At 40.5% G+C, this 26,745-nt stretch overlaps 1 protein-coding gene across 20 annotated transcripts in view; it reads right to left on the reverse strand.

The window, feature by feature from the left end:
• The window catches only part of DLG2 (discs large MAGUK scaffold protein 2), a 1,831,272-nt gene that overhangs the window by 128,858 nt on the left and 1,675,669 nt on the right, over window positions 1-26,745 (reverse strand). For 19 of the 20 annotated variants that reach the window (XM_036427307.2, XM_036427310.2, XM_045577835.1 and 16 more), the window contains one exon: window positions 17,150-17,264. In XM_036427307.2, coding sequence (XP_036283200.1) covers window positions 17,150-17,264 — 115 coding nt within the window. Of the gene's footprint in view, window positions 1-17,149; window positions 17,266-26,745 lie in introns of all 20 variants that reach the window. The other variant, XM_036427321.2, reaches the window with a different exon arrangement.

The following is a 26,745-nucleotide window of genomic DNA, read 5'->3' on the forward strand; positions in this document are numbered from 1 at the left end:
TCAAGCATGCTTATCATGAAGCTAAATTCTAAATGGCTGGAGTTCAGGGAGCCTCTGGGTTGCTGAGAACATGGAGATGCTGAGTGAGGGGTAGCATCCCCAGAGAGGGCAGGGAAGCTCTGTGCCTCTTTCCCTTACCTTGCCCTGTATATCTTGTCCATCTGTTCCCCCCGGCCCCCGAGTTTTATTCTTTATAGTGTAAATCACTAATCTACCACGTAAACTGTCTTCCTGAGTTTTGTGAGCTGCACTAGGAAATTATTCAGTTCCAGGAGGGGATTATGAGAACTTTTTGTTGACAGCCAATCAAATACACAGGTGACAATCTTTACATGGGATTGACCTCTGAGTGGGCAGTCTCATGGGACTGACCCTTTGATCTGCTGGATATGACACTATATTTGTGTACTGTAGATAGTGTTAGAATTGAGTTAAATGGTAGGACACCCAGGTGGTGTCAGAGAATTGATGTGTGTGTGTGTGTGAAACCCACACATCTGATATCAGAAGTATAGTATTTAGTGAGTAGTGTAAAGGAAAACAGAAGTTTTGTTGTTACAGCTCCCCAGGCGATTCTAAGGTGCAGCCAAAGTTGAAAGACATTGAGGTCAAGCAAGAAGAGCAAACTAGGAAAACAACCTGTATTATAGACTCTTTGTGGCCCTTCCCAGGAGAGAAAGCCAGTGAGGACTGGTTACAGTGGCAAAGAGCTTGGGGAACATGACATACCCCAGTGGGGGGGGGGGGGCTCCCCTATTTCAGAAATCCCTCTTAATTAAGACAAACCAATCTAATTCAATATGGGGGAGGTGTCTAATTTGGGGGAAAGACCAGATGGATTAGGGGAGGGCCCAGCACCAGCCCAAGGAGATTGGATCAGTTTGAAAGCTGAGCATAATGTTATCAAAACTTATATTTGCGACTTTATGGAAGGACCTCATTTCCACTGGCACACTAATAACACATGGAATTCTTGCTTAAACTCTGATTTCTAGGGAATATTTATTACAAAGCAAGCATTATTATATAGGGACTATAAATCTTCACAATACCTTATCCTGAAAAGTCCTGATTGCAGCATTTTTTACAGGCAAAAGTTAGGGGAGGAGGAAAAGAGGAAAACAAGACATAAGTAATGGGGTCTATTTTGTGGCAGATACTTTTCAAGGCAATTGACACTCTTGTTGGATTTAATATGGGTAACAACCCTTTCAAATAGATATTATTATTCCTATTACCCATCAAGGAATGTGATCCCCATTGTAATCACTCTCTTCTTCCACCATAGGTTAATTCTGCCTATTTTAGAATGTGACACAGATGAAATCATACCGTGGTAGACAGAATAATGGGTCCCCACAGATGTCACTGCCCTAATTCCTGAAATCTGTGAGTATGTTACTTACATAGCAAAGGGGACGTTTAAGCGTGGTTAAGATGAAAGACCTTGAAGTGAGGAGATTATCCTGGATTATCTGGGTGAGCCCAATCTAGTCACTACATTTTTAAAACCAGGAAACCTTTCCGGGTAGATGAGAGAGATGCAAATGAGGATGGAATTCTTAGAATGTGGCAGCCTCTATAAACCAGGACTGATACTCAGCTGACAGCCGGCAAGAAAGCAGGGACTTGGTCCTGTCACTGTAACTGAATTTTGCCAACAACCTAAATGAGCAAGAATTGGGTTGCACCTCAAACCTCCAGAAAGGAATGCAGCCTGCTGATACATCGATTTTAGTCTGGAGAGACCCTTAACGGATTTCTAACCCACAGAACTGTAATATAATAAATTTGTGTGTTTTTAAAGCCACTAAATTTATCGTATTTTATTACAACAGCATAGAAAATGAATGCATATATGTTATTTTGTGTGTATCTGGCTTCTTTTATTCATTATTATATTTGCAAGATTCCTGCCTGCTGTTGCACATAGCAAGCTGTTCCTTTTTTATCTTACCTAATAATAGACAAACATGGAAATGGACCATACCTCCGCTACGCCCAACAGCCAATCAAGAATGGTATGCAAAATTAACCCAACAAAGATGGTGGTTAGTTTTCATACACAGGCAATGACACAGGCATTCTGCACCACCCCTGGTCTCTCAGGGCCTCTGGGCAGCATGGGGAAGTGGGGCCGGATGGGAAGAGGCAGCTCCAGGGCTGGGCCAGAGTGGCAAGGCAGTGTGGTCAGCCAAGGAAAGGAAGGCCCATTCTAGCATGAATCTTTGTGCATCTGGCTTCTAGTTGGTGTATCCCTTATGTGAATAAACCACAATGTACCTATTTACCTATTCTATTGTTGAAAGACATTGAGTTATTTCCAGGTTTAGGCTATTTCCAGGTTTAGGCTATTACCAAAATGTTGCTACGAACATTCTTGCATTTATTTTGTTGCACATATGTAAATGTTTCTATTCTGTATATATCTAGAAACAAAGCATAGGGTTAAGATGGTCAACAATAGTAGAAACTGACAGCCTTCCAATGTGGTCATATGAAGTTACCTCCCATAGGCAACACAGGAGAGTCTCCACATACTTGCCAGCATTTGCAATGAATAGTATTTTCAATTTTAGCCATTCTAGATAGTGGCATTAGGATTTAAGTTTGCATTTTCCTGACGACCAATGAGATGAACATAATTTCATATATGAACTGACCATTTATATATCCTTTTTCATAAACTACCTGTTCAAGTGTTTCATCATTTTTTAAAATTGCCTCCATCTTTTCCTTAATAACTTGTGTTATTTATATATTCTGGTTATACTTTTTTCCCTCAGACCTCTGCATTTTAAGACCTTTTCTATGTCCTATTTACATTTTTATTTTATTTATGGTATCTTTTGGTGAACAGAAGTTTTTATGTTACTGTAGTTTAATATACCAGAATTTTCTTTACGATTAGTGCATTTTGTGCCTATAATATCCTTTTTATATATTACTGGCTTCACTTTGTTGGTATTTTATTTTGGATTTTTTTATCTTATTAAAAGAGATTGGATTGTACATTTCTTACAGTGACCATTTCATGTTTTGGTACCAAGGAAGGTAAAAAAGAAAAAAAAGAGAAAAGCTAAGAAGTGTCCTTTCTTTTCTAATTTCCGAGTTTGTGTAAGATGGTAGATGATTGACAAACATTCTACATAAAACCTCTTTGAGTTATATACATATTATCCCCATTTTACAGAAGTGACTGAGGTCACAACATAAGCAATAACTGGCACTTCTGACTCTAAAACCCTGGCTTTTTGCCTATTGCATTATGCTGTGAACTCACGAATGAATGGCTCAGTGAGTTTATATTCTAGAGGCATTAGTGTTTCATTCTATTACAGTTCCTAATTGCTTCCTTCAGAGAGAAAATGCACCGCCAAAGATGAACTCCCTCCCCCAAAACGTGCACCTTGACTTTTGGAACCCATTACATGTGACCTTTCAAATCTCCTCAATTTCCTACTCCTCACATATTGCCAGATCTTGGAGTGGAGTCTGGGTCCAGAATAATATAATTTCATTTTCTTCTGTTTTTCTATCCAGCTAGTTTTAACTGAATCATTGAGGGCATATCTGATCTACCTTTTCACTCCTGACAGCCTCCTGCATAGTATTTTGTCATTAATACTAAGAAAAACGGAAGTCCATGTCCTTTCCACTCTACCATGCTTGCTGCAGGTTAGTCAGGAGGCCTTCTGATCTTTCCGTGTTGTATGCAGCGCCCACAGCAGGAAACCTCATGCCTCTTTGCTGAGAATGCTTGTTTGACCAAGGGTGTGACCGTATGGTTGAAATTGATAACATAGAGCCATCATAACTCTATGTCACGGATCCACTCACTGATGAGATCTTTAAGGTCCTTTATTGTTGAGGGAGAAGCACCCTACATTAAATGACTGTATTTTCTAGCACAAAGCTCTCAGGACTTCCTATAACAATTGTAAGTACTGATAGGAGGGAGCAAACATGAAATGAGGCCCACCCCCCAAAAAATGTGGTATTTCCAGAAAACCTAGACACGAGGTGAATAGCAGGGATTTGGCATCAGACAGGGATTTGGCACCAGACAGACAGGATTGTTTTTCTTTGCTGTATTACTTTGAGCAACAATATAAACTAACTTTGGTTTCATTACCTGCAAACTGGGGATAATAAGTATACTCCCTGCGAATATGACAGAATTTGAATTATCACCATCTACTTATCCTCAGGATACCTGAATCCATTATGTAATCAAGGACTCATTTAGTGTGTGGTGGAGGTGGGCGTACTGTGGGGGCATCTATTTATGGGAGAAGGGGCAGGAACACGGAATTTTAGGAACAGAGAGAAGTGTCATCATCTTATAAAGAACCAACAATGGAGTTCATTCAATGTGGGGAAACTCCCCACAAACCTGACTTCACAGCATCCAGAAGCACACAGACCCTTTCTTGATTCAGAGCCCTTCTTTTAAAAATGTATTTTTTTTTATTTATTTCAGAGAGGAAGGGAGAGGGAGAGGGAGAAAGATACAGAAACATCAGTGATGAGAGAGAATCATTTATTGGCTGCCTTCAGCCCACAACCCCACCATGTGCCCTGACCACTGAGCAATACCAGCTGGATCTCAGAGCCCCCTTTTTTTTTTTTAATATATATATTTTATTAATTTTGTACAGAGAGGAAGGGAGAGAGATAGAGAGTTAGAAACATCAATGAGAGAGTCATCGATCAGCTGCCTCTTGCACACCCCCTACTGGGGATATGCCCGCAACCAAGGTACATGCCCTTGACCGGAATCGAACCCGGGTCCCTTCAGTCTCCAAGCCGATGCTCTATCCATTGAGCCAAACCGGTTTCGGCTCAGAGCCCTTTTTAACAGGAAGAGAGGGATGAATCGGTTCAGGAGAAGCTCCTGGAATTGGTTTAAGAGCTTTGTGTAGAAGTTAAGAGTAGAAAAGTTACTTTATATGAGAATTTATATTTTTACGAGAGAGGTCACTAGAAACCTGCCAAATATCCTTCTCATTGTAAAGTTCTATCCATTTTACATCCTATTTTCTCATTATTCTACCCATGGAATCCAAATTTTAAAAAGTGTAGGATTCTGCATTTGACAGGCCAAATCTGCATTTTTAAGAAAATTAAGGAGAACAAATGCTCATGATGCAAGCAATCTGGTCTGAAGCAACACAGCACACAAAATGTTTTAAATAGAACTGTGATACTATAATATGATGTCTTTAAAAAAGAGTCTTTTTAAAATGAAGAAAGAGTGACATAAATATAAAATAAATACAAATACAGTTTAAAATAAAAGGTTTGATGGTAGAAAATTTCTTATTACCTTTAATAAGCTTTATCAGGAAGTAAGCATCAGTGTATCACAGAGGATGGGTGTGGGCTTCTTAGTTACTGAGAAAAATAGTATGAAAGATGAAGAAAGTACACGAGGAAAAAAATCTAAAAGATGGTTTTCTTTGTCAGGAAAGGACAAAGATGAAAAATGCACCCCAAGCATTTTAGAATCATTTAGAACACATGTGTCAAACACAAGGCCCGCGGGCCAAATCCATCCCGCCAGGCCTTGCAATGTGGCCCGCACCGCGCTGTCATCACTGCACTCCGCTGCGTTTCCATCACAATGACAGTTTATGACTGTTCAGTAAACCATTCGGCCCGCGATTTAGGCTGGATTTTAGATTTTGGCTCCTTCTCTGATTGAGTTCGACACCCCTAATTTAGAACCAAGACATTCTGGATTAAGAATTAAACCAGTTATTCATCTTAATATTTGCCTAATCCCTCCCTCCCCACACACAGTTCCCTGCCCCATCTATATGGTAGGATTGTATGGATAGAGTAGCTATGAAGATTCATCTAGTAAAGTTTTGGTGATATAAGTTTTTTTCCTGAAGTTCAGATTATAGTCTTATTTTTCTTTTGGCATTAAAATGCCCTTTCTTATAGAAAATGATGGCAATAATAAAGAGCAATCTACTAAAATATATATTATTAGAGGCCTAGTGCATGAAATTCATGCACGGGTGGGGTCTCTCCACCTGGCTGGCAAACAGGGCGGATCAAGGCCAACTTGCCCAGTTCCAATTGGGGCAATCGGGCCAAATTGGGGCAGGGAGCAAGGAAGGGCTCCAAAGCATGTCTGATCCCATCTCACCCAGTCCAGATTGGCTAGACCCCAGCAACAACCTAACCTACCAGTCGAAGCATCTGCTACCTGGTGGTCAGTGCACATCATAGTGACCAGTCGATTAACCACTCAGTCAGACACTTAGCATCTTAGGCCTTTAGATAGATAGATAGATAGATAGATAGATAGATAAGATAGATAGATAAGATAGATAGATAATTTGTATGTGTGTTTATTTTTAGAATTCTTACTTGGTGAAATGAAGTCAATCCCATGTCAAGTCCCTCATTTTCTTTTATTCTAATGTTGCTGGACAGGGAGATCTGCAACCTTTGTATTTAGAAAATGACACATGGAAAGAACACCAACAGCTAACAGGTCCAATGACTGAAACCCTCTGAAACACTTGGAAACATTTCTTTAAAATTCAGTCCTGAGGAGCAAGAGAAGGAGGCAGTGATATGCAGAACAGGAAGAAAAAAGTGTACTGCAGGTGCTAACAATGTGAAATAATGACACTACTTAGCTTTTGAAAGAGTAACTTCATGGGAAGGGGGGGGAAGAGACAAAATGGGCCATTGAAAGCTCAGAGCAAGTGGGAATGTGAAGTTTCTCAAGCACTAACAGGATTGGAAGATAGTTTCTACATATGAGTTGTGTGTTGATACATCTTTAAAGAGTGCATGGAGGCAAGGGCTTGGTACCACTCTACACTTGGAGAAAAGAGTAGATAGTTTAGTACTCTGAGCCTCAGATTTCTTATTTGAAAACTGTGAAAAAGCAATATCCATTTATAGACATTGTATCAAATCAATCAAAATAAAATCAAATGAATGAAAGTCCTTTAAAAAGTTATATAACATTACAGATAGGGGTATAGGCAGCATGCTTCGATTCTAGTCCCAATTTAGCCTCTTCTAGGTAAATTGCAAACCGGGTCTCCATTTCCTCTTTTTTACAATGGGAATAGAAATAGCACTTACCTCATAGTTTTTAAAAATATACATATTTCTATTGATTTCAGAGATGAAAGCAGAGAGAGAGAGAGAGAGAGAGAGAGAGAGAGAGAGAGAGAGAGAGAGAGAGAGAGGAGCTCTTGTATGACCCACATTGGGGATTGAGCCCACAACACAAGCATATGCCCTGACCAGAAATTGAATCGTGACCTCTTGGTTCATAGGTTGATGCTCAACCACTGAGCCACGGGCATAGGGTCTTTATGAGAATTAAATAAAATAATTCACATAAGATGCTTAGCAAATAGTATAGAATATGATGCAATTATCATTTGACATTTATTATGATTTGACTATTAAGTATTTGACCATTAAGTAACTTGTGAATGTTATTTTGCAGTTCTTATGGATTTATAACAAAAAGGAAAATGGATTTGAAGTTTAACTTGTAGTAATAAGTATGCCATTTGTTTGGCTCAATGAATTTTAAGAAATGTGGCCTGATGTGATTATCACTACTCAACAGGACAGGATACACATTTGATCAAGTAAACTTTGAATTAAAGTTAAATGCTCTCCAATCTAGTGACATCCATAATTCATTCACCTTATTGATCAGCAGTTACCATATGCCTGGTTGCAGATATAGACTGTAACCTGGCAAATCTCCATCAGAGAGGTACTCACCATCCAGCGGAAGGGACAGGTGAGTCAGCAGGCATGAAAAGGTTAGAGGAGAACAGCTTTGTGATGCAAAGGAACACAGAGAAGCATGTGCTCAACCTTCATGAGTCACTGATGGTTCCTCTAATACTTTATTCTATTTAATCATCATCTTACCTGCCACTCAAAAAGTTCACTCAACAAATATGTAAAGAATTCCTATAATGTGTCAGGTACTGCAATTAATGTAAAAAATATCTTGAGTCCATTTCCTTGTTCCTAACCTCCTGATTTAGGGTGAAGGTTAACCTCAAGTTTTCCATGCCCTCACCTTTCCCCTATGCTCTTCTGTGAGTATCTTGTCACCCGTCTTTCACTGTTCTGGTCTTTTCTAGTTAGGACTCTTTGGATTGTTCTAGAAAGTAGTAATTTTGGGCTAAAAGGCCAAGACTTCCTCCAGAGATGTGAGATTTCTGGAAATATGATTACTGTGGGGTGGGGATTAGGGAGCAGAATCTAGGTTGGTAGAGTGACCCTTGAGTTCCTCAAGTGCAGAAAAGATGCCCTATTAATCCTTTTGTCCCTAGAGCATAATGTAGTCTGAGGTAGATGGTTATGACTCAGAAAAGATTTTCTGGTTGAATGAATAAATGAGGGCCCACCATTAATAAAAATGACACATGGATTGAAATTTAAGGTAGAGTGTTAGAGGAAAAATGTGATGATCAATAAAAGGGCCATCTGTGCTACTTTTGTTGTTCTTATAGAAATCTAAAAATTAGAAACCTTTTAAAAATCACGGCCAACCTATAATTTCAGGGGGGAAAGAAAACTTCCCCAGGTCCCCTAGGACTCTGCCTCCTTTCTATTTCTTGCTTAAAATTGCTGCCTGAAGATAAGACCCTTTATTCTGCAATTAAGACGCAATTAGAAGTGCAAATGCCTGAAAGAGTGAACATAATGCTAATGAATCTCAAAGTATAACTGAGGAATCTAAATCTATCCTGACTTAAGGGAGGCACCAGCATGGGAGGCAGGCTCTGAGCACTCAAAGAGGTATGGGAACCTTCCCTTTACCTAATAAGTCCCATGGAGTAGGCTCTTTGATAGACTGAGTTTAACCTAGTCCTAACAGTAAGCCTTTGAACTAGATACTCTTCATCTTATAAATGAGAAGCTCAAGCATTAGCCATCAATAAGATTTGAAGTCCAGACCAGAAGCCAGGTCCCTATGGAGGACATCTCTATAAAGTATAAACCAAACCAAACAGGTCTATCAATATGAATTTAATCTGTGCCTCTAGAGCCATGGTCAGCAAACTGTGGCTCTTTGGCTCTTTGAATGTGGCTCTTCCACAAAACACCATGGCCTGAGAGAGTCTATTTTGAAGAAGTGGCATTAGAAGTTTAAATTAAAAAAATTTGGCTCTCAAAAGAAATTTCAATCGTCGTACTGTTGATATTTGGCTCTGTTGACTAATGAGTTTGCCGACCACTGGGCTAGAGGATTAGCTTTGTCTTCACTATATTGTATAAAGTACAAGGAGCATGGGCTTCAGTGAGAAATATACCTGGATAAAGAATATGGTTTGGCCACATTGTACCTTGTATAGATAATTTTTATTTATTTATTTTTAAAATATATTTTATAGATTTTTTACAGAGAGGAAAAGAGAGGGATAGAGAGCGAGAAACATTGACCAGCTGCCTCCTGCACACCCCCTACCGGGGATGTGCCTGCAACTAATGTACATGCCCTTGACTGGAATCGAACCTGGGACCTTTCAGTCTGCAGACCGACCCTCTATCACTGAGGCAAACCAGTTTCGGCATGTATAGATAATTTTTAAACATCTTCACCTTCTATAAGGTTCCTCCTCTGTAGAATGGGGATAATAATCACTTGTATCATGCATAGCATTGGCATACAAGCTCTCGGTACCCAAAAATTTCAATGCTGTCTCTAGATCTTATCTGGTCTCTCAAGTCTCCACTTCCTGCCTCATCCTGTTAGACTGTTTCAGATACTTGCTCACATCTCTCAGTAAGATTTTAAGAGGGGTAAGACATCTGAATACAAGTAGTTTTTATTTCTTACTGTGGCATTGCATGGCATTTCTGAATGAGGAAATGATAATTTTGTGTGTGAAAGAATGAGAGGTGTTAAAAATGCCACTGCCAGTCAGCCCTCTGCCAGATACTGGGCTATGGGTGCACAGAGGTGACTGTGCTGTGGGCTCTGGGAATAGCTGCTGAGAGCATGTTAGGTCTAAGGTTGAAGAGGGAAAAGATAAAAATCTGATTTATGAGAAGTCCACAGATTTCATGGCTTTGTCTTAAATGCCCTTGAGAAATCCACAGCCAAGTGAAGTTGGAGGCAGCATGGTACTGGCGTGAAGTCCCCTGACAGGCTCCATTCCATATTCCTACCATCCACAGGTTACTGACCAGCAGTGCAGTGGGAGCAGGAAGTGGATTGAAAGCTATATTACTGCTTAAAGGAAAAAAAACAAAAGAAAATAAAAACAAAAACAGAGACTCTTATAAGATGATGTTATCTTTCCCCTCCCACCAAAATTAATCAGGCGAGAATATTCTTCCTGTAGAATAAAAACCCATGAGGATGAAGGATCTAGGTTGAATTTATTTTAAAGATTTCCCTCAATGTAATTGCCAGCCTTATGTCCTTAGAATAAAGAGACTAAGGGACTGAGGGTGTTGAGAATGAAACACAGGATGAGCTTCTCCCTATCCCAAGCCCTCTTAGAGCAACCTGGAAATCACAGTACCAACAGGGAGTACCTGTGTCCTCAGGACATGCCAGACTCCCTGCACTTGGTGGCAGCCCAGCTAGTAATGAACCTCCATAGAATTGCTCAAAGATCTTGACTTATATTCTATTTTTCCACATCTATATATAGGAAAGAGAGACTAGGAATTCATTTAAGAAGTACTTACTAAGAAGGCGTCGTTACATCAAGCACTTTGGCACAAGACATTAAGGATAAAATAAAATTGAGACATTAACAGAGGTTTGCCAGTCCAGTATTTAAACCTTAATAAAGACCAGAATGCTAACTATTTTTATAGATTAGCTTTAAGTAACAGTGGTCTTTTGGGCAGATTTCACTGTAGGAACCCTTACAGGCATGTTGTAAAGATTAAAACAGGAAAATAACTGCAAGGCATATAACACATGAGGTATCAGGAAATAATAGAAAGATAACCTGCACACTATTTCAATTGCTTACAGTATGGACTACTAGAATGCTAATGGGAGGAGGTCTGTGTTTGCTTGTTTTTTAAATCTCTGAATCCTTAACACCTACCTCAGACTGATACTTTGTAGGTAAGGTCATAGACCTTATTTGTTCAATGAAAGCATCATTATACTAATAAATCAATGTCTGAAAGTCTATGTTAAACAATGGGCAGAAGGCCGAAACCGGTTTGGCTCAGTGGATAGAGCGTCGGCCTGTGACTGAAGGGTCCCGGGTTCGATTCCAGTCAAGGGCATGTACCTTGGTTGTGGGCACATCCCCAGTAGGGGGTGTGAAAGAGGCAGCTTGTCAATGACTCTCTCTCATTGATGTTTCCAATTCTCTATCTCTGTCTTTCTCTCTGTAAAAAATCAATAAAATATATTTTAAACACACACACACACACACACACACACACACACACACAAACAAAAAAACAAAAAAAAAAAAAAACACCCAAAAAAACAATGGGCAGGAGGAAGACCTAGGTGCATTGGTTTATTACAGCCTTTGAAACAAAAACTGTATTAGGAAGCAGCAACTTTGAGTTAGCAACTTAAAGTAGACTTATTGTAGAACCATGGTGAAAAAGAAAGAAGTCTTTCAAATCCAGAGCAGGGGGCTTGGAGGGGGTGAAGAATGCAGAAGGGAGGTGAATGAAATCACGGGTTAGGGGCACTGATGATGTCTATAAAGACCTGGAAGGGCCAGTTATAAGCACAGTGACTCTTATCTGTGTCTCCTGCTGAATACTTTTCAAATCCTTCCTCTGCTTAGACTTTAGTGGGGGATGAGCTGACAAAGCTAGACATTCTGGAGCCATAGAATTCTGGCCCTTCCATTCAGCCTTCATGGGGTCTAGAGGAAAGAAAATATAAAAGGTTGCCAGGAAGTCTGTCCTCCTTCCCTCGCTAAAGGAAATCAAAGCAACAAGGGCATTTCACCCCACCCCTGAGGAAATAGCACCTTATTCAGAATCAATTCTAAAACCTCTCTTTGCTACAGGGGAAAGGTTGCCTTTATAATAAATGGTAAACAGCACCAACATAGATCAGTTGCTTCCCATGTGCCAGGTATTTAAATTCACCTTTATTTCATGCTCATATCCCCTTTATGGTATCTTATTATTATCCTCAGTTCACAGAAAAAGAAACTAAGATAGAGAGGCCAACTTGCCCAAAATCACTGAGCTAGTAAGTGACAGAATCCAGGAACCGTGTTCTTAACACTACTCCATGTTGCCTTACACACAGGACCTGCATGTTTACGCTCATATCCAGTCTAGCTCGGTGATTTTAGGGCATGTATTTAATGTCTCTCAGTCTCAGTTTTTTAATCTATAAGATGGAAGAAATAGTCCCTGACTCTTCCAGTTGTTGGGAGAATCAGATGGGAACATATATGTAGAACAATAGCATAATGGCTGACCCATAGAAGATGCCCAGCCAATGCTTCCCTTCACTTCTACTTACTCATCAGTATCAGGGATAACCAGCTCCCTAATTGGCTAGACCACCCCGAGTCTGGGGATCCCAAGGATGCTAAGTGTACTGCAGTGAAGATGACCCTGTAGTTGTGTTCACTCCTCTATACGCTGTAGGTAGTGACCCATTCGTGAGTTATGAAATCAAGTTAATGAGATGTGACCTTCATTTGTTTTTTTTAAAAAGGAGGCAAATAGAATGGGCCATAACAAAGAACATAGTACATAAATAGTATTAATAGTTTAATAAAAACATTTCTTTTAGCATTATGTGTATGGTACATATATTGACTGGGTCATGATAATGAAGAATGTATTTCTTATTTTGAGTAAAAACACTTGTAAAGATCTCTGGGTGAACTCATCTAAGACAGCAAAGAATCAATTCAGATATCCTTGCATTAATTAGGAAGCAATAAAAATTCCAGGCTTTTCTAGAGATTGCTTTTCACATCACACTGCACTGTGACCTGTCTCACTCACTAGACCTGATTCTTCTCCTCCCCCCTCCCCGCCCTCGCCCCCCCGCCAGGGAACACGACTTTTACTGCTGGGTCCTCAGTGTCCATTATAAGTCCTGGCTCAGAATATAAACTCAAAAAAAAAAAAAAAAGTGCTCGATGAATATATAAATAAATCATGGCAACTACCTTTTAGAACCAAATTCACAACAGAGAGGTTATTCACTTGAACTCTCCAAATCAATACCTTTTATTAAGACATGGACATGGGCCAACTTTCCCTTTCACAGCCTTTCCTGTGACCTTTTATTCCCCATTGGAAGACTTACCTGCTTTCCTTTCTTCCCCTCCCCATTCTCTTCCCTTGCCACAGGTTATTGAGCTCTCTTTTATCAGAAGAAAGGATCTTTCCTTAGCAATTTGCACTTTTATGTGACTTTAATCCCCTTATGCCCTTGACCTTTCTTAATAGTATTTAGACACAAAGGCCCATTCCTACCAGCAGCAGGAAAAGCCTTATTCTCTGTCATAGGGATGCTTCTACCAGCTGAGAGAGAAGAAGGGAAATGCATATGATATAGGCTTGTGGAGCGCCCGAAGTACACACAACAAAAGCTGTATCCCTGTGGCTCCAGAGCCCACGTGCATCTATGTCTGAAGAATTGATAATGTACTTGTGGAGCATTTTGAAAAATATTTTATTCAAAATTTTTAACATTTTATTTACGTTCAAGGTTCTACAACTATATCTGTTTCACAATGCAGGAAATACACAGTACAAGTAGGCCATGAAATTGAATGTTTCCAAATCATTCGCATAGAACATGCACAGTCTTATCATTAGCAACAAGCAACTCCATGCGTACAGCACTACCAAAGCACTTCAAGCACCTTACACAGAAGGTTAAGAGAAGGAAAATAGTTACAACTAGATTAGGAAACAGAGAGGGTTGGCTCAAGTTTAAAACCCTGCCTGGCTCAGATGTGGTAGTCCAAGCACCCCCCTACCCCAACACTTTCAGCCAAACAAATTGCTATCACCTGGGAGGATCATTTCTCTAGATCAGTGTTTCCCAAACTTCTCTATAAACTATATGTTCCCAAAAATTCTAGTTTAGTACTTCTTAGTTGGGATTAAGGAATCTGTATTTTAACAACTCCACCAGGTGATTCTCATCACGAGAGAAGTTTGGGAAACACTGCTTTAGAAGGCCAGTTTCTGCATGATGCTGAGAAGATGCCACCTCCTGGGCACAGCCAGGGCAGGATGTGTGTGTGTGTGTGTGTGTGTGTGTGTGTGTGTGTGTGTGTGTGAGAGAGAGAGAGAGAGAGAGAGAGAGGGAGAGAGGGAGAGGAGGGAAGAAAAATATTCTGCTCAACCAACCTAATTGTTTATAATTGAACAAAGAAGCTGCTTGCTTTCCAATTTAGGTTTTGCTTCATAGAAAAATATGGAAAATACTAAAGGAATCCCAAATGCCCTGTGGCATAGTTTATCCTCTGCAAAAAACCCAGAGAGATTTATGTTTGAATTTCTCTTCTAAGGCAACCTATTCCTAATCTAAGGGTCAGGTGCAGTGTTTACAGGAGCAGATTGGGAATCACAGCAGAGGTGCATTCAACAGCTGACTCCATCCACATCAGCTGTGCCCCTGGGAGGCTTGGGGAGAGGCGGGTGGAGATCTCACTGCCACCACATAGCTGTGGGGTCCTGGGCAAATCTCTTCCTTCCTGGGGCCTCAAGTTTCCTCTTCTGTAAATTAAACATTAGACCTGGTGATAGCTAAGGTTCCTTCCAGCTCTAGAATTACATAAAGCTAAGCAGAATAAAGGATGTCATTAGAAGATCAAAGGGACATGCTCATTATCTGATAGTTATATAATCAGAGAAGCCCTGCTATTCACTTATTTTGAGAAAGCAACTAGTTGATTTTATAAAATAAGCATAACCAACGGGCACTAGTCCTATTCAAGCACACTAGAAAAAAGCAAGCATCTCTTTAAAAGTCCTATAGCCAAAAAGGTGTTAAAAAACAAAACAAAACAAAATCCAAACAAAGGTACAAGCTTATCCAATCATTTTTAGAAAGAACTCCCCATAGGCCTTGCTAATTCATTTACTTTTATTGCCTGTTTTGGGGCTGTTAGGGGTAAGAGACTTTGCTTTAGTCACATCACATGAGAATAAGGCCAGGGGATGCTGTTTTCCCCTCTGATTTCCATTCTATGTATAGCCTGTATCTTTTCTAATCCTATGCCCCTAGGAGTCATTTTAGATGCTGCAGTCAGCCATCTATAGATAAAATATGTATTAATAGCCGGACATTGGAAACCAAATACATTTTTGTATATTGTAGAGGAATCATTTGGAGAATTTTCCATGAAGTGTTCACTAGTTTTGAGCTTTATTTAAAAGCAATACAACCTCCAACTATTAGAATGTTAACAAGATAACATTACCTGAAGTCTTCAAATATCTTGTATGTCACAATTTCAATGATCATATTAGAGAATAAAGGTTTGATTCTGGTTAACACTACTCTTTCAAATAAGTCTATGTAATATAATAACATGTCATTTAATTTCCTAATCTATAACGTAAAAGGACTAAACTATCATCAATATTTTCAGAAAATTTCTTCTAATACATTCACATTTTGTGCATTCTATTTTATGACAAGATACCCACACTACAGTAATTTTTCTTTCCAGGTTTATTCCATATAATCATTTCATTTCCATTAACTGATTTATCTCTATTCCATTAGCCTAATTGGCTTTCCCAAATTGCTAACCCAAGACCAAAACATTTCAAAATTTAGAAAATATTTGGTATCACAAAGACCAGCAATAAAACACAAGCGAGGAGAACAGATTTAGCCACTTTCCATCATGTTTGTGACATCACTAAAAGACACGTTCTAGGGTGGTTCTCAATAGTTCCTTCCACAGATTACACAGAAGCATATCCAAATAATCTTCCAAAACGCAGTTGGACAAATATGGAACATTAATATTCTGTCTTTAAAAAAATTTAAAATCTCAGGGCTTCTGAGGTACTGGAACTGCCTGGATAAGAAGGGACTCTATGCTTGTCAGAGTGGCCAGCAACTCGAGGCCCTCGAGAACCTGCCGCCTTCCGGAGTCCTGCTCCCTCCTTGGCCCTGCTGTGCCTACCTAATACACACAAGAGATAACTTTATAGCCAAAGTGGAGTCAACAGGAAAAAATCAATTCAAGTACATAACTTAATGTCTGTAACACACACTCCATGCCAGGAAAAGACAGTAAACTTTCAGCTGAGTAGACTATGTCCTTAGGTGGGAGTCAGACCAGATTCTGGGGCAGATTGGCAAGAGGAGAGTACAGTGAGAAGGGACAGACTTGGTTCTTCCATTAGAACCTGGATTCATCTGAACCATTCACCTTCCCCTTTGGCTGTTAATACTTTTATTATTTTTAAAAATACAGTCAGCACTAATGAAGGATATTTTGAAAGGAATACAGGAGGCTTGTGCTAAGAAGAAGCACATGTTATAGTTGAGTGAGGATGGATCTTACTCAAGAGTGAACTATGAGGATGAAAGACTAGAAGCCATTTTAAGTTCAATCAATTTTTTTTTCTGGTAATTTAATGAGTTTTGTCAGGCAAGGAACACGTGTCTTATGTGGTCCAAGAAATGATTGATAATAAGATGCCACAGAAGAAAGTCTTTCCACCAAAATTTGTTAGGGACAAACACATAACTCTATATACAAGACTATGTCTGATATCAAATCAATACACCAAAGTTAATGCAGTAGATACCACACAGGCCTGGAGATGATTCCAGAATGCTTACTTCCCAAACTGAAAGTGAGCAAATGTCCAGAGCTTTGGTCCACATATTCAATTTATCAAAATTAAAAATGTTTTTTCTCATTATCTTTACTGCAACCTGTTCTAAGAACTTTACTCCGGATCATAATATAGTCAAATAATAATTTGTTAAAAGACTAACTTGTCAATTTAATATAGTAACTTTTCAGAAATTTCTTCAAAAAATGGTTAAACTTAAGGTCTTACAGTGGTGTATTGAGGAGCATGGGTAAATAAGAACACATGATCCATTGTTACAAGGTGTTGCCTTTGTCTCGCGAAGCCAGATTGCTCACAAAATGCAGATCACAGTAAGAAACACTGGGTTGCCTACCTGACATAGAGGGAGCGTTTCTGATTGGTTCGCAGGGACCCGGACCCGGAGCTCATGCTGTGGTTCATCATCTGCTCTCGTAGGTCATGGATTTTGGCCTCAAATCGGGCGTAATCTGGGAATGGAAAAAAGGGTGTTACATTTGGTTCTGTTCCTCCAGAGAGTTGGAAATGCTGCCCACCTGAGGCAGCCCTTTGCCCGGTTGTTGGTTTCTTTGCCAGGCAACAGGAAGGTGCACACTCAAGAACGGTGAAAACTGAGCCTTCACTTCTTTGTATTATTATTATTATTTTAAAATATATTTTTATTGATTTTTTTACAGAGAGGAAGGGAGAGAGAGAGAGAGAGCTAGAAACACCGACCAGCTGCCTCCTGCACACCCCCAACCGGGGATGTGCCCGCAACCAACGTACATGCCCCTGACCGGAATCGAACCTGGGACCTTTCAGTCCACAGACCGATGCTCTACCACTGAGCCAAACTGGTTTTGGCATACTTCTTTGTATTATTTACTTGCAGACATTCACAAGAGGAAAAGAACAAACCAGTTACTTCCCAAAACATAGCTAGAAAATATACTGCCATCCCAATCTGTGAAAAGTCCTCGGGAGGAGGGTGTGGTTATAGTGGGCAACACAAGGTACGTTTGTGGTGTTGGAAATGTTGTCTGTCTTGACTGTGGTAGTAGACACAGGTACCTGCGCATGTGCTCAAATGACATAGAACTCACTAGAAACACACACGTCAAACTAAAAAAATTGAAATAAGTTTGATGAATTGTGTTACTATCAATATTCTAGTTGTGATAATGTGCTCTAGTTTTACCAAAACGTTATCATTGGAGAAACAGAATAAAAGGTACAAGGGATCTCCCTGTATTATTTCTTACATCTGAATTACATGTGAATCTATAATTCTCTCAAAATAAAAAAGCTTAACTTAGAGAAGGGGGTGGGAATCTATGGAACTACTAATGTTACCGAGTTTTCTGTGAGTGTCCAGTTACCTCAGCTGGATGGACCAGAGAATCAAGATTTTGTGATGATTTATGTAAAAAACATCATTCAATTTTGCTGTTTTTTTCCCTTCTTCATTTTTTTTCCTGCTGGAGGGCTGTTAGAAGTTGAACACTTGGAGGCATACCTCAATTTTGTCCTATAACTTTAATATAAAGTCTACAAGTTCATCAATTCTAAGACACAATATATTTAAATCTGCTCCTCAGGACCTGGGGGTAAAGGACACTCCCATATTAAATATATTTTAGAAGTTTTAAAATATATATGGGTCTAAAAATTAAGAAAATATAGGTATTTTATATTCTTTTTATAGGAAAAATATTTTTCCAGTATACAGTTTTACAATGTGTCTTCTGTATATTGTTTTGTGTTTACCACCCAAATCCAGTCTCCTTAAACCTGTGTAATTTTATTAACCAATGTCACCCCAATAAATTTAATTAAAAAAAATAAATTAATATTTTTGCCATATGTCAACTCAGTAAAAATAAAGAATAAAGGTTCTAAGATACTTTTCAATACAATCAGCATACAAAAAAGAAATAGCTTTTGAAGTTTTGATATTCTTGATCAAAATTTGTTTTATCATCTCTTTGACACAATAGTGTCTTTATCCAGTCGCAGAAAGGCTCAATTTATCCTTAAGATAAATGTGAAAATGTTAGCTTGTTAGCTTACGTTATAAGTGATTCATTAAATTACAAAGAAACTCATCTGAAAAATTTTAACAGAGGTTCTCAGTACATTTCAAAAAACAATTTGATTTTTACTTCAATTTATTCATAATTTTACATAAAAACAAGAATGACTAAGTGTATATAATTAATATGATCTACTTATAGTGTATTTGAAATCCATCATAAATAAAAAGCTCCATGAAATTAAACTGAAACTCAATTTACTAAATACCTATCGATTTATTGTGGGATGGAATTTAATAAAAGAAAATATTTGACCTTGGTGTTCAATGATAGCCAACAAATGACCTCTGAATGTTAAGTATTTTTAAAGTTTAATACTGTAAAGATAAAAACAAAATGATTGATGGAAAATCTTTAGTGCTTAAGTAAAGTCTGTTGTTATCTAGATTTATAAAGCTGCTTGTTTCAAAGTTAGCTTTGAATAATTAAATTATAAATGACTGATTAAGCAGAACACATGCCTAATCTAAACTCTATTGACCATAATTTGATATTTACCTTATTCCATTTTATCAGAGGGAGAAAACATTTGTAACCATTAATGTAATGCTGTATATGGATTTAAATCATTTTGTGCAAGTCTTATTTTCTTGTCATCTGAATCTCATTGCTGGCCAGATGGCAGAGCCTGTGCTCACAGCTGCGTGGGCATTATTTCATCTTATTTAAGTTATAAAACAAAGTCCATGGATGTTGTAAAATTTGAACCCTATAGAAAAGCGAAGAATAAAAACTGAGAGGTTCTCTTGTCTCTTCTCTTTTCTCTCACTGCTCTCCTTCCCGGCTGCTTTACTCTGGATCATATTTTCCCTACCTTAAACCAAATATATAAACACTTTCTTAAACAAACAAACAAAGAAACAAACATATTTTTTTTTATTGATTTCAGAGAGGAAGAAAGAGGGAAAGAGATAGAAACTTCAAGGATCAGAGAGAATCTCTTATTGACTGCCTCCTGCACACCACCCATTGGGATGGAGCCCCAACTGGGCATGTGCCCTGAGTGGAATCAAACCAAAACCACCTGGTTCATAGACAGACACTCAACCACTGAGCCACACTGGCTGGGCACCATGTTTCTTAATATCTTTAATCACATTTCATAGTCTGTAATTTATTTAACAATTCTCAAATAGGTAGATACCGTGTTTCCCCAAAAATAAGACATCCTCTGAAAATAACACCTACTTACAGGTTTCCTTCTGAGTGAAATATAAGGCATCCCCCCCAAAATAAGACCCCCCTAGGCTAAACATGAGAGATTTGGTCCACTGATTCTGAAAGAAATGGAGTCACAAGAAATTCACCAGGAAAATCAGGAATTGGATTGTTATGATGATGTTCCAGAAGATGATGACATGATTGTCATTGAATAAATGAGTAAATTATTGATACTGTAGGATTCACAGTTTGTCTGGTTTGTGTTGACAACTACCGTGCTACCGTACCGTATACAGGTAATAAATTTCCTTTATTTTCATTTAACAATAAATGTGTACCGTATTCTTCATGGAAAAATAAGACATCCCCTGAAAATAAGACCTAGAGCATCTTTGGGAGCAAAAATATATGACACTGTCTTATTTTCGGGGAAACAGGGTACTTTCCTGTTGTACGTGCACACATTTATGGCAGGTTAGTAGAGAACCATAGTGCAAGCAACGGCCACAGCTTTTGTACAACGTCAAACAGCCCCCATCAGCATTTCTCAGAGAAGATAATCTGGCCCAGGACACAGAGTGGAACTCTTAGCTTCTTCTGCTTCATGATCCCTGCGGCCACTTGATGAATACCACATACCGTCCCTCCCCCAAGCCACCAAGTCTTCCATATGTTCCCAGGCCTCCCTCCTTTACAACTTTGATGACCTCACTGCCATGCTAAAACCCTGAAATGCTACCTCCAAGTGTCCCCCCTTAAGCATCTAATTCAGTGCCAGTCTCCTATCCCATTTGACCACATGGCTACTCCTTGCACCCAATTGCAGTCATTTGTGCAGGTGCCCATCATCCCCACTGGAAGCCACATCTCACTTTCCTTGGAATTCCCTTTACTAACATCATGTCGGGTATGCAGGCAGCATTCATAGGTGCTCCATAAACATTTTCTGAATGAATAGATACATGAGTGAGGACACCAGCGAAACCATCCAATGAATTCATTTATAAAATGCCTGTAAGTACTGAGATTGCCCCCCCCCCCCCCCACACACACACACACACACGACAGTTTGAAAAGCCAAGGTGTAGCAGGGAAGGCTGGGATGGACAGGACCAGGGCCCATGGGGGTGGAGGCAGCGGGATTTAGCTGGACATCAGGCATTCCTCCATTCAGGTTTAGCGGAAAACACTGTCATGGATAAACCCCTCACAGGGCAGCACTATGACTGCCAAGCAGGAGGGCTGGGATGGTGGGAGTACGGGGCTGAGGGAGGGTGGGGGAGGGAGGAGAGTAGGGGGATGGCTCTAGGCACCTTAGGCTCTGCTGAGCCCCTTGGTCAGCAGGGTTTCCACATCAGTGGTCGGCAGCAGCGGCTGTACCCACGCACAGGACCACCAGGAACTTCTGGAAGTTCCAGGCGATGGCATTGCGGCGTACCTGAGACCCGGTGGTGAACTTGGGTTCCTTCAGGAGCGCAGAGTGTGCGGGCAGAACTTCCCGCAGGAAGAGGAAGAGAGGCAGCGCCTGCGCTGCCCTTCAGCGCGCACTTCCCCAAGCGTGTGAAGTTGGGCTTGAACCTGCTGCCAGGTCTGACGCATCGCTCCTTCTTAATATTGGCGTTCTCCTCATGATCGAACTAGCTACACCTGAGGCCAAGCCCGAGCCCAAGGTGCTCTGCAGCGCGTCCACCTGGTGCCGTCCCCCTTCCTGCGCTCAGAGCGAGGCCACATCTCAATGAGCAGCACCTGGCCCCGCGGGGAGCCCGGAGTCCAGGACTCCCCCTGCCAGCTGCGCTGCGGAGGAGGCGGCGTGGGTATCGGAGAAGGGAGCGACGGGAACCGAAATTGCCTTTTTTAATATTAAGATTTTTTTTTTTTTAAATGAGGAAAGACAATTCTCTCCTCCTTTTTTCAAGGCTAGTTATTCTAATTCCAAGGCTTTTTTTACTGTCGAATCACTGCCACTCCCGAATCCTTTTTATTTTTTTCTGTTTTCTGGGCAGTTTCTTTCCTCTCTCCCCATCTCAGCTGTGTCATACATTGGAAGCATTTCTCTGATACTTACTCAACCTACGATTGATCGACCAGCACTTCGTAAGTCGCTTCTAGCTGCTACATTTTATATATCACAACAGGATACTTGCTTCAATAATAAACTGTGGCCTCCTGACCGTATGGCTCTTTAGAACTCCAAATTTTCTTCTGCCAGGCTTTTGAGATGTTGGTTTTACATCATATTGGACAGTGCTTACATTCCCCACTAGGGAATGGGAAGTATTTATTGTACTGTATCCTATTGCATTGGTGTTCATTGGAATATATACTCTCAACTTTTCCACTTTGAAAATCTTGTTTATCACAAATCCTGTGTTAAAAAGTGCTTACCACTCCATTTTGACCCTTTTGAAAAATAAAACTTAAAGACAAGTAATTTCATCGGAGCAAAAACCATAAGATCTGGGTTTACAGATATAAATGTTGTGTGTTTATGTGCATGTATATGTGTGTGTGTGTGTGTGTGTGTGTAAGACATTAAGAGACAGAAACAGAGGGGAATTTTCTAGCTTCTCACAGATAAAATGAAGATGGTAGAAATGCTCTAGAGACAAACAAGAAAGCAGGTATGTAAATTGTGTAATATATCTTCTTTATATTTTATAATAGTATTGAAAATATTTTTAAATAAATTAAAACACAATCTAACATTACCATGTCCATTTATTCTTAATCCCTTTTCCTTTCCCCACATGCTCTTCCCTTTTGTTTTTATTTATTTGCTTTTTTGTTAATCCTCACCTGAGGATATTTTTCATTGATTTTTAGAGAGAATGGGAAAGGGAGAGACACACATTAATTTGTTGCCTCCTGCACATGCCCCGACCAGGACCAGGCAGTGATCAGCAAACTCATTAGTCATCCGAGCCAAATATCAACAGTACAACGATTGAAATTTCTTTTGAGAGCCAAATTTTTTACACTTAAACTTCTTCTAATGCCATTTCAAAATAGACTTGCCCAGGCCGTGGTATTTGTGAAAGAGCCGCACTCAAGAGGCCAAAGAGCTGCATGTGGCTCGCCAATCACTGGGAATGGATCCTGCAATCGAGGTACACACCCTTGACTGGAATCGACCCTGGGACTCTTCAGTCTGCGGGCTGATGCTCTATATACAGAGACAAACTGGCTAGGCTGTTCTTCCCTTTAAACGCTTTTCAACCAAATTGCTACCACTCAGGAGAACATTCAGGTGAGATTTTAAAGTGCTCCAATCTGTATATCATCTGAAGGGGAACTGACGTTTACTGAGCATATGTAATGAGCTAGTAGCTTTGCTACATACTTTAATTTATATTTATAGTATTTCTCCCAACAAAGCTCTCAAGTAGGTGTGTTATTTTGAAGATGAGGAAACAGGTGTAGAGAGGTTAACTAACTTCACCGAAGTCACAGAGCTTCTAAGTAATAGAGCTCATCAAACACAAAACTGTCATTCAACCCTGGATTTCTAGGAGGCTAATTTGCTTTCATTACATCATCACACTATTATAACACCACTAGAGGCCTGCTGCACAAAAACTCATGCATGAGTAGGCCTTCCTTCCCCCAGATGCCGGCACCGGCTTATCTCTGGCACCCGGACTTCTCTCCTCTGGCGCCAGCAGGCACCTGGGACCCTGGCTGGCTTCCCTCCAGCCCCGACTTTGTCAGGAAGGACGTCTGGAATGTTACCTAGAAGACATCCGATCTAATTAGCATATTACACTTTTATTATTATAGATAATTCTCCCTTAGAACCTAAGGCCTCCTCAGTGCTCTGCCCCTCCCTCTTGCTATCTTTGCTCTCCTTGCCTCTCATCTACTGTATGGATTCTGTGCATGCTTGTCTTTCGTGCACCATAAACTCCTTAAAGAGTGAGGGTGTCTCACTCATCCCCGTTCCCCAGACCTGCGGTCTATCATTCCTCTTTCCCTACACACCGGGCTGTCTCAGGTGCTTGGCGTATAGGTTTGAAGACAGACAGTGAAGGAGTTTGCTTCCAGAACCGGGCATTGACAAGAAAATGAAGCATAAAAATAAAGCATGATAATAACTGCATTGATGAAGCAGTGCCTCTTCTGTCTTGCTTTGCATGAAACAGCTGCCTAGGAAATGCTTTTACAATTATGTTATCTAGTTTTTGTTCCTTGGGTTTTATTTCTCTATAACAAGACACAGACCACTGAAAACCAATTTCTAGGCTAATGTTTTAGGAGTTTCAAGAGGCATTACCCCCAGCTAGTTCTTTTCCCCTAGAGGTGTGGCAAGCCAACTTGTGAAAAATTTCCACACTCTTGGGTACCTAAATCCAGTTGTTTCTGACTAGACACATTCGTACTGGGTTTGTGCCACTTGCATTCTCTTGGATGATGGCTGATAATAGTAGATAGGGTACAACATTTGGGTTATGTCAATGGGGTCAGCCTGGCTCTGCTGCTTACCAGCTGTACATCATTGTGAAAGTTAGTAACCTTTCTGGGCTCAATTTTCTCCTAAGAAAAACAGAAATAATAATTGCATCTACTTGAAGATATGTTGGGAAAAGGACAAGAGAGAACTGATGGACCTAGCTTGCAAAAGTCAAGTACAATGGAAACCTGTGACCGCTCCTAGAACCCCCAGAACAGCCTCACTCTGCCTGTCACCATTTGATGTCTCTACCAGGCCTACAGGCACGAGCTGCAGATGGCCAGACTTTGGAATATGTGGCTCCAGGGTGGAACTGCTCCCTGGCAGCACAGCCACTCAATGGCTGCCTGGTTCCTCTCACCAATTCAGTGATTAGGAGGTCCAGAGAATCATGCCTCATTCCAAAGCCACTGCAATTTCTGGAATATCAGCGACCTCGCTCATCAGTATCATCTCAAGGGTTTGTACTACTGATGGAGCAAAGACAAGAGTATAACCCTGTGCACTACGCATGAGATGGGGCTCTACCATACACTTGCTTCCTTTTGCAAGTTGTCAAGGATGATGGCGGAGACCCAGAATGCAAATCCTCCTTATCATTCCCACAGGAGAGGAAGCATTGGCTCCTGTGAGGATGCTGGGATTGCTTAATGCAGAAGGAGTGATCTTCATTGATTAAAGTTGCCTGACTGCTCACATCATCAAGGCTCAGATGGCCACACTTGTGTCTGAGAGAAGGAAACAGTAAGCTCAGTAGTTAGACTAGAGCATGAAGCCATGGGACTGTCCTTTTTCCAAGTGAGCTGGGGGTTAGACTATCCTCCACAGTTATGACCTCAGCCAGCTAACTGGGCTGTCAGTTACCAGAGGAAGCAGTGCACAGAGGGATAGGAACTCTAAGCCAGGAGGCCAACTTTACATCTCAATCCTGTCATTAGTAAAAAAACAGACAAACAACAACAAAAAACCCAGGGTCTTGGAAAGTACTGAGCCTCAGTTTGTTCATCTGCACAGTGTAGTGATTCACAAAGTGGTTTTGTGAATCACAAGGAGATTGAACAAAAGGCATTTTGTAAAAGGTAGTTGTTGCTGTTAGCACCACGGTGGCTCCTGACAGGACAAATGCATATGCGGTCCTTAGAGGCACTAATGAGGACAGCAGCATCCTATTCCTGTTTGCTCATCACGGGCACTGCACAGCTTTAAGAACAACTGGTGAAATCACAGGCTGCAGGCAGGGGTTCCACACATCCAAGCAGCAGAGGCTGCTTTCCCGCTGAGTTATCCATTTCCACGCCACGGGGGGAGTAGTTTGAAGAGACCACCTGCTGCACAGCAGAGAAGTGCTGCTTTTTATAGACTACCCCACACCAGAAGCTTTGGGGAAGTTTATAAGCTCAGAAGTTCAAGCTTCGGGCCACACAAAAAGGGCTAGGACAAATGTCAGTGTGTAGGCTGCTAGGGCCGCAATATCATTTACCTGGACATGACTGTCCTTGTCACCTGTGTGCAATGGGAAGGATGCACAAGAGACAGTGTCCATCTGTTCTTGGCACAGTGTCTGATCACTGGTCCAGGAATGATACTGGTTAGCAAGTGTAAATGCTTCCATTTCTTTTCGGGGGAGCGGGGACTGGTGGGGGGGAAGAGAACATCCTTTTTTCATTTAATCAGCAAACATTTTTTCTAGGGTTTATTATATGCGAGGCACAATGCTAACTGCTAGGGATACCCAATCCACTGGACAGATCTTTGCCTCAAGGGGCTCCCAGGCTGATGCCTAGCTGCTTTTAATTTTCTGGTTTCTTGTGAATATGAAAAGGGCATCTGCCACTGAAATTCCTGCTCCCTCTGAGGAATATCAAGCACTTCCTAGATGGTAATAGGATAGCTTTATGGTGGGAAAAAGCCAATACAGTCAGATCCATGTAACAACGGAGAAACGGAGGCAGGTTAAATCTTTGTGAAAGGTTGCCTGGTGACTGGCAGAATGAGAAGAGTAAGAAGGGTCTCAAATTGTGCCTGGGAGCCAGAGTTGTTGGATGGAAGTCTTGGCTCTGAATGGTGCTGGAAAAATCTCTTACCCCTTCAGAGATACTATTTCCTCCTTATAAAATGTGGGATCATCTCCACCCCTGTGCAGTGTTGTTCTGAATATCTAACATACAGGGTACTTCATTATAAGCAGCATTGATTTTCATAAACCCCATCCATTATAATAATTAGCACCTTTTTAAAAAGAGGGTGGACACAAGGCTCTTCTTATTT

This window comes from Pipistrellus kuhlii, unplaced genomic scaffold (assembly GCF_014108245.1).
Source record: "Pipistrellus kuhlii isolate mPipKuh1 unplaced genomic scaffold, mPipKuh1.p scaffold_m20_p_9, whole genome shotgun sequence".
Classification (NCBI taxonomy): domain Eukaryota; kingdom Metazoa; phylum Chordata; class Mammalia; order Chiroptera; family Vespertilionidae; genus Pipistrellus; species Pipistrellus kuhlii.